The 9,375-nt window shown below is 35.9% G+C and overlaps 1 protein-coding gene across 4 annotated transcripts; it reads right to left on the bottom strand.

Moving 5' to 3' along the window:
- Nucleotides 1-3,242: 3,242 nt before the first annotated feature.
- LOC107784020 (protein FAR1-RELATED SEQUENCE 7-like) lies at nt 3,243-7,959 on the bottom strand. 4 transcript variants are annotated; one of them, XM_016605069.2, is made up of 5 exons: nt 7,777-7,959; nt 5,797-6,252; nt 4,131-4,977; nt 3,789-3,850; nt 3,243-3,689 (listed from the first exon to the last, which is right to left on the bottom strand). In XM_016605069.2, exons 2-4 carry the CDS (start codon nt 6,246-6,248, stop codon nt 3,803-3,805), a joined length of 1,347 nt encoding a protein of 448 aa, XP_016460555.1. In that variant the 5' UTR covers nt 6,249-6,252; nt 7,777-7,959; the 3' UTR covers nt 3,243-3,689; nt 3,789-3,802. The 4 variants fall into 4 exon arrangements, with proteins under 4 accessions (XP_016460555.1, XP_016460556.1, XP_016460554.1 ...); XM_016605070.2 differs by having other exon boundaries at nt 3,243-3,664; nt 7,112-7,929; XM_016605068.2 differs by having other exon boundaries at nt 7,112-7,923.
- Between the last annotated feature and the right edge of the window lie 1,416 nt (nt 7,960-9,375).

Raw genomic sequence — 9,375 nt, 5'->3', positions numbered from 1 at the left:
CTGCAATATTCAACCTAAAAAGACTTAGCTAAAATATGCACTTCAGATCTGACATTTAGTTTCAAAAATAACTTCCAAAGATTAATCATGGCACAAACCATGATAAGCTATAAAGAACAATAACATGGCATTTTCCATTCTAATCATCAGCATATGAACTTTTCTTATAAAATCTAATAGGCTTGGCAAATAGTTTATTGGGTTCCTAATTAGATGTGGCTAATTTCTAGGGGTGCCAAAACAGGCCCAAACCCATGTAACCGGCCAATCCGCCCAAGTGTTAATGGGTTTGGGCTAGAGTGATTTTGTAGATGGCAGATTTGGGCTAGCCCAAAGTAACCCATGAAAAAATACTAGCCCAAATTGACCCATGATAGTGCCCAACTATGACCCATGTGAGTGCCCAAAATTCTCTCTTGAAGTTGGACATATGTGAACCTTCACTTATGCTCAATCAAATAAAAATATGAGTAATTCCTTGTCCAGAAAGATGAAATTTAATTTATAATCTCATGATAAAATATATGGTCAAAATATTTATTTTATCAAGCTACTAAGTCATACCATGAAAGTTTGGGAGAGGGCGGTGAAAGAGAAGGCAAGGAGGGCAGTGTCTATATCATCAAACCAGTTTGGATTCATGCCGGGTCGTTCTACTACGGAAGTTATCCACCTCATCAAGAGGTTGGTGGAACCGTACAGGGATAGGAAGAGGGATTTACACATGGTATTTATTGACCTAAAGAAGACGTATGACAAGGTCCCTAGGGACGTTCTTTGGAGATGCCTGGAGGTGAAAGGTGTGTTGGTAGCTTATATTCGGGCGATAAAAGATATGCATGATTGAGCTAAGACTCAAGTTAGAACTGTGGGAGGGGACTCAGAGCCTATCCCGGTAGTTATGGGTTACACCAAGGATTTGCGCTCAGCCGTTCTTATTTTCCCTGACGATGGACGCATTGCCACACCATATTTAATGGAGAGGTGCCATGGTGTATCTTGTTCGCTGATGATATAGTTCAGATTGATGAGATGCGAGGCGGTGTGAATGCGAGACTAGAAGTATGGAGGTAGGCCTTGGAGTCTAATGGTTTCAAGTTGAGTAGGACTAAGATGGAATATGTGGAATGTAAGTTCAGCTATGTCACGGGGGAAGCGGATATGGAAGTCAGGCTTGACTCACAGGTCATCCTCAAAGAGAGAGAGTTTCAAGTACCTAGGGTCTATTATCCAGGGGAGATAGGAAGATCAACGGGGATGTCACACACCATATCGGAGTGGGGTGGATGAAATGGAGGTTAGCGTCTGGAGTCTTGTATGACAAGAATGTGCCACCGAAACTTAAAGGTAAGAGCGGTGGTTAGACCGACCATGTTGTGTGGGGCTGAGTGTTGGCCAGTCAAGATTTAACATATCCAGAAGATAAAAGTAACATAAATAAGGATGTTGAAATGGATGTGCGGGCACACTAGGATGAATAATATTAGGAATGAGGACATTCAGGAGAGGGTGTGTGTGGCTCCATTGGATGACAAGATGCGGGAAGCGAGACTTAGATGGTTCAGGCACGTGCGGAGGAGGAGGCTAGATGTTCCGGTTAGGAGGTGTGAGCGGTTGGCTCTGGCGGGTACGAGAAGAGGTAGAGGACGACCTAAAAAGTATTGGGCGAGGTGATCAGACAGGACATGGCGCGACATCAGATTTCCGAGGACATAGCCCTTGATAAGAAGATATGGAGGTCGAGCATTAAGGTTGTAGGTTAGGGGGTAGTCGAGTGTTTCTCCTCGTTGTGCTGGCTAGTCTGATAGTGTTTTGTCTAGAACTGCTAGCGGTTTTGTTGTGTTTCACATTTTTGTTGTCTTTCACATTTTGTCCTTTCTATTTATTTATTGTCTTTTACGATGCTGATTCTATTTTTCAGGTTTCTGTTGTTGTTACCGATCTATTGTCTCTAAGCCTCCCGGAAACAGCTTTTCTATCCCTCCGGGGTAGGGGGTAAGATCTGCGTACATTCTACCCTCCCCAAACCCCACTAGTGGAATCCTACTAGGTGGTTGTTGTTGTTGTATTGTGGATCAATCATACTCTTTAGAATATTTAAATATAAAGTAGGAATTAATTTAACCTTAAAGTAAAAGACTAGATCTCATATATTATTATCTTTGAAAAGTTTCTTTTTTGGAATACAAAATATTAGATCGACATGAAATCAAAATGAAAAATAGAAATGAAAATTTAGTTGGGGATTGAACTAATAACTATCAACTAATCGTACTTTTGCGACATAGATGATTGAAGTAGTATTATTCACAAAAATTTACCTAGCAAATTATATGATTCTCTAAAATTTTCATTTATTTTTTTATCAATTACAATAATTAACAAGGTCAATACTACCATATCTAATAAATCGAATTAGTTGTGATCTTAGTCACATAAAGAGTTGCTGATGGTATCTTACAAAAAGAAAATTCAATAAAAAAGAATAGATACGAAAAAAGTAAAGATTTCTCGTGACATTGGTTATCTTACAAGAAAAATCAAAAGGATATTACATTGTAAAAATAATGGGTCAAGTTTGACGTGTTGGGCCGTAACCTATGATTTAGCCCATATTGACCCAAACCATTTCAGCCCAAGTAACATTTGGGCAGGGTTGGACAATGACCTATTTATTAGCTCAGCCCATTTTAACCCGTCCAATTGTAGCCCAACCTGCCCATTTATCACCCCTACTAATTTCCAAATTCTTCCATTATTTTTTATGTGGACTGAGGAGAAGGGTTTATTCTAGTGGAAAAAAAACTAAAAAGGAAAAAATATGGTAAAGACATGTGTCAGCGCGTGTAAAACACAGTTTTGATCGGATATGGTTGTGACATATGGGGTAAATAAATTCGCTTCAAACAAGAATAGGGGGTGATGGGTCGCCCGGACAAGTTTAAGCGGTAACTTACGCCTTTTCTCTTCTTTTTTCCTTTAAAGTTTTTTTTCTAACAATGAAAATCTGGAACAAGCTTGTTTATGCAATACAAAATTGGATAAACAAGGGAGATGCTATTGCACCCCTCTTGTAAATACTAGAGCGTAAGATGAAGTCAATTCATAAAAGGACTAGAAAATGGAAAAGAGGGCAGAATCATCAATCATTCTTTGCTTGACAAAGACGTTGATGGTTACTGCATCTTATGGCTAAAATATTCTTTTGCACCTAATCAATACCATGTTCCATACAAGAATGCTTTCACTGAATTCCTCCTTCTGATTAGATTCTAAAAAGGCATTTCTACAAGCTCTTTTCCACAATAAAGTACAATTATCCATGCTTAGTAATGAAAGTTAAGTAGCAGCCTTGCTGCGAAAAAAGAAGCAGCTCAATTCGCAGAGGACAATGCCAAACTGCATAGTGGTACAAAACCTATTGAGCAGAATCAAGTTTCTACGCCAGACGATAACAATGATAATGAAGTACACATCTAAATTATGAGATCACGACTGTGGTCATATAAATCATTATCACCAAGAAAGCTTTGCTTTTTCGAAGTTGCCTCAATCAACAACAACATACCCAAGCGTGATCCCACAAGTGGAGCCTGGGGAGGACAGAGTGTAAGCAGACCTCCCCTACCTTGTGTGAAGTTGCCACAATCAACATTGAGAATACCTGTTTAATCATGAAAAGGAACATCCTGCAATTAGTTAACAAAAGACATATATTAGAATCAGTAGCATTACTTATTAGCGGAAAAAAATACATGTGAGAAGCATCATAAGCTTTGTTCACTAACTTGTAAGAGTTGAGTCAGACTTTCATAGGATGATCCTTGAGACAACTTCCTTCTGGCACTCCCTGTTATTTAAAGGATAAACATATATAAAATCTTAATGTTATAATAAACAAGGAGCTTAGTTCAAGTGGAAAAGGTTGAGGAACTTGTGACATTCACAGATTCAAGCCCTGCGCCATGTGAACTAAACCAGTATTTATGTCAAACAGGGTATAGGGGCTGACCCATCATCCTCGAGTTTCTAAGCCTGGGGTTGGTCCTAAGGGTTGGGTCCAGATGTATTTCATGGTCATAAAAAATAAAAAAAGATAAACAAGGAAAAATTTAGATGTCATTAGATACCATAGTCATTGATGCATCTGATAAAGATGGACATGTGACTTGACAAGATAGAAGAGATGGAAGGTGGTCTAACTTCTTGTCAGTTTGGCATTGAGGAGATTTTAGCAGTGAGGTATTATTTTTGCTCTTGGTCATTTCCATAAAACTCATAGTCCGAGTATTAGAGCGATGAGTTGGCTGCTTCCTTTTTAACCCAGTCAACTTCGTGGCATTTGTGTTATCAATAAATATTGTCTCATTCAGTTCATTTTCAATACTCTTGCTTGGAGCTGAATCTTCATGTGATTCATTTCTCTTCTTTACATGCTTTAACTTCGCAACTAACTCGTTCGCACACTTTGCAGCCAATTCATACCCTTCTTTAGATTCTGAAGCTTCACTTGAAATTTGGGCAAAAATTTCGCATAAATGTTTATACCTCACACTAACTTTATGTGCTTGAGCAACTTTTATCTTTCTTTCTGACGGTAACATATCAGATAAAGAAGGGTCAAGAGGATGGTTATGTTTCTCTTCAAATGAAGTGATGCGAAACGTTCCATTTGATTGACGACTAATAATAATATGAGCTAAGCACCCTGTCCTGGTTTCCTTTCTATGCTTTTGAACTGTCCGATCTCGTTTGTCTTTGCTTCTATAACCTTCTTTGTGACATGTAAATTTTCTTGAAGTCACATACCCTTGGACTTTGCTTTTGTTAGCATATTCTTTCCTAGCACTAAAACCCATTGCAGCTGCGTATTCATTATACCATTCATATGCATGCTCATCTGAATCAAATTCCATTCCGAGTTTTATTGGTACATTAAATCCACCTTGAGACTCACTATAGGTGATCTCCATAAATCTACATTATAAAAAGTGTAAATAAGACAAATAATCTATGATAAAATTTTAGAAATTGATAAAAAGAAGGTCTCTAAACATGGATTATAAGACATATGGGGGAGTACAGAGGAGGTGAAATTACAAAATACAGCATATTGAATGGAGTCCAACCTATTGACTTTCTAAAGCAAGAATGTTACATGTCATACTTCTTTGTTAGATGAATCAGTAAAGAAAGATCATTGAAACAGTCTCTCTACCTGCACAAGGTAGGGGGGTAAGGTTGCGCACTCACTACCCTCCCCAGATCCTACTTGTGGGATTACATTTGCGTTTGTTGTTGGCATTATAGTAAAGAAAGATCATTGAAAGAGGTTCAGAAAAAGTTTCGATCAAACGTTATGTGAAATAGGTCATCATGATTAGGAAAACAAGCATCTATGATTGAACTTATTAAACTAGATAGAAATGTACAGAATGTGAGTTCTCCACATTAATCATTCAGGCCCTTCGACTAGGCAAATAAATATCAAGTCGCTGAACTCCAGCCATTTAATAAACCAGCAAGTATTTAACACACTCTATCTCTCTTTCGATCAACTTTATAAGAAATAGGTTGTGAGTTTTATTCAATTTACCGTGTGTGATTTAAGCATGACAATTTCTCATAGTTTTTAGATATTTACTTCTTACTTAATATTCTCAAACAATCCAATTGAAAGATTTTATCAAAACATTGTAGACATATTTTCACAATGGCAATTTTCACTACAAGAATAATAAGGACACACATATTTGGCCTCGAAGCAGCAAAACTGGTGTAAGAGAGAAGAAGAACCTGTTTAGGCATAAATGTTTATACCTCGCAGTAACTTCATGTGCTTGAGCAACTTTTATCTTTCTTTGTGACGGTAAGATATGAGATAAAGAAGAAGGATCAAGAGGATGGTTATGTTTCTCTTGAAATGAAGTGATGCGAAACTTTCCATCTGATTGACGACTAATAATAATATGAGCTAAGCATCCTGTCCTGGTTTCCTTCCTATGCTTTTGAACCGTCTGACCCCGTTTGTCTTTGCTTCTATAACCTTCTTTATGACATGTAAATTTTCTTGAAGTCACATACCCTTGGACTTTGTTCTTGTTAGCATACTCTTTCCTAACACTAAAACCAAGTGCAGCCGCGTATTCAATATAACATTCATATGCCTGCTCATCTGAATCAAATTCCATTCCAAGTTTTATTGGCACATTGAATCCACCTTGAGACTCACTAGATGTGATCTCCATAAATCTACATTACAAAAAGTGTAAATAAGACAAATAATCTTAAATTATAGAAATGATTAAAAAAGGTCGCTAGAAATGGATTACAAGACATGGAGGGAGCACAAAGGAGGTGATATCACAAATACAACATACTGAATAGAGTCTAGTCTATCGACTTTCTAACACTAGAATGTTGCATGTCAAAATTCATTTATTAGATGAAATTTCAAATGAGAAAAGAAAAATCACTGAAAGAGCTTTAGAAAAAGTTTCAATCAAGATGAAAGGGATTGGCAATATTATTGTAGCAGTGTTTGGCATGCTGATATACAGTTTATGGAGGGACAGGAATCTGCTCAGATTTCAAAATGGAAGTACTTCAGCAGAGCAGATATGCCGAGAGATCACTGCATATGTTCATATTAAAAGCCATATACACAGCAATTGGCAGGAACACATGGAAGCTTTGAACAGATATCCATAGTTAGGCTTCTACTGTAATTCTGAATTCATGATTTTCTGTTTTCATGATAGTAGAATACATGTATAGGCTGTGACACATATAGTTGACTAGTATAGTTATATAGGGAGACATCTATGAAATGTTGGAGTCAAGTATAGTCTAAAGAGAGTTACAGTTCCTTCTATGTACAGAACAATTTCTGATAAATGAAAATGTTAGCTTATCGAAAAAAGAAAAAAAAAGTTTCATTCAACGTTATATCACGATTAGGCAAACAAACATCTATTCTTATTAAACTAAATGGAAATATACGAGTATGTGAGTTATCCACATTAATCATTCAGGCCCTTCGATTAGGCAAATAAACATTAAGCCACAGAACTGCAATCATTTAATATACCTACGAGTATTTAACACATACCTCTCTTTCAATCAACTTTATGTGAGATGGGTTGACATGTGAGCTTTATTCAATTTACTGTGCGTGCTTTAAGTATAGCAATTTCTCACAGTTGTATGTATCCATTTCTTACTTAATATTCTCAAAACAATCTAACTGAGACATTTTATCAAACAGTTTCTAGACATATTTGCAGTGCCAATTTTCACCACAAGAATAATAACAACACGCATATTTGGCCTCGAAGCAGCAAAAATAGTGTAAGAGCGAAGACGAATCTGTTTTGGCTTAATCTCCAGAAAAACGTTTGTTCACCAAATGATTTTCTTTGTCCTTGCTATCTTTTGTTGTTGTTGTTGTACCAGGTAAATGGTTTAATCTTCTGTTTTTGTTGATCCTTGCTCCGTTTATCTCTTGGGCGTATGATTTTCATGGTAAGAAAATATTTTCTCCAACTAAAAGGAATTTTCTAGTAACTTTTTGGGATTCTTGATTTATCTTTGCAAATTGGTACTGATCCAGAAAGATTTTTTAGTTAATCATGATTTAAGGGTGATTTTACTTAAAACAAATATTAAACCCTTAGATCTGGAAATGGACAGGTGTGATAAACATAAAGGTGTACTTGGCAAACTGGAGGACGCTGTAATGGAGGGAGCCGCTTTCGGGATGGAAAGGTTTCATACCTTATCGGGTTCTGGCTTACATTTGGAAAGACATCGTAGTAGGTTAATTAGCTTATGTATTTTGTTAAAGAATTAGGCACTCTAGAATTGGTTCCTAAATAAGAATCTTTATGAGAAAAAAAGAGAGACTACGAGGATGTTTGGCTAAGCGCTTCTAAGTTGGTCAAACTAGTTTATAAACACTTTTTGGCTTATTTAGGCATTTGATAAAATTGAAAGTATTTATAAGTCAAAAATAAGCCAAAAGTCATAAGCTGGTCACCCCCAGCTTATGAATTTTTAACTTATAAGCACTTTAAGTTTGACCAAGATTTTACTATTTTATCCCTAAAATATTCCTTTTCAAAATAAAACTCCTACATCGATACTCACTATCTCACGTATTTTTACAACCTAAACACCTCGCCTCTTCAAGTCTGCAATTCTCATTGTCTATTTGAGGTAAGCAAATTCTCTATTCCTTTGCATATTGTATCTATGTGATTGTGTATTAATCTTTGAACTGTATGTAATAAACGAGAACATATCAAATTTTTGGTGTATTGCTTTCTAAGTGTTGTGGCGATGAAGACAATATTTCTCTTCAAATATTTTATCCTATTTAGGTTTATTCTTTTACTGAGAAACTTTTGTTAATTTATTATATCATAAAATAAATTATATTTATCATAAAATTATCTTATCTAATCACAGTTGTATTTAAAATAAAATGACAAATAGAATATTTTGTATTTGAATCGATCTGCAATCTAAAATTTTGAAGAGATCACACCCTTATAAGTGTAAACAGTTCTAAGGTTTATTCAAGTCATTTTAACAGAAAAAGAGCTTATCAACACTTTTTTTATCAAATACTGCAGCACCTTATTATCAATTTCAGTACTTGTTGTATTCAGTCACGTAACTGCTCATTTATTAAATCAATTTCAACACTTAAAAATGCTTTTCAGCTACTTAAAATCAGCTAATCCAAGCGGGCTCTACTTGTAAAAGATGAGAACTTTATAATAATTAAAAATGGGTTAATTTCCTCATTGATTTAACTTTGTTAACAGGTTTATCAAGATCATATCATCCTACCCATTGGACGTCTATAACAGTTGGTTAAGGTTTTTTTTTTCCTTTTTTGTAAAATTAAATTGTTGTTGTTGGCCCAAGTAAAGGTGAAGTTTTGAAGACTGACAAAGAAATTCAGATATGGATTAGGTCCATCTTGTGAAGCACAGTTGTGATCAACCCAAACATGTGAGATGCACGTGAAAGAGATAAACCTAACTTATCAGAAGTAATATCTCTTGATCATGATCGAAAAGGTTGCATATTGGATAAGGAGAAAGACTCCATACACAAAGAGAACACAGTTTAGGAAAAGGATAGAGTTAGAGTATGAGATCAACTAGAACTCTTTCACCATGGAAGAGTAGCATCTGCATCCTAGTAAATCTCTAATTGCTAACTTCTTAAATATCAATGTTGTTCTCTTTTACAGGTAGTGCACATAAGCAGAAGTTAAACATGAATTGAGAGCAAAATAGCAAGGCAATTTTGCAAGCAATTTATGTGTGATTCAAGCGTGCAATCCTGAAGCCACTTGAATCA

The sequence above is a fragment of the Nicotiana tabacum genome, chromosome 11 (genome assembly GCF_000715075.1).
Source record: "Nicotiana tabacum cultivar K326 chromosome 11, ASM71507v2, whole genome shotgun sequence".
Lineage (NCBI taxonomy): Eukaryota > Viridiplantae > Streptophyta > Magnoliopsida > Solanales > Solanaceae > Nicotiana > Nicotiana tabacum.
This window is presented reverse-complemented; position numbering and strand designations above follow the sequence as displayed.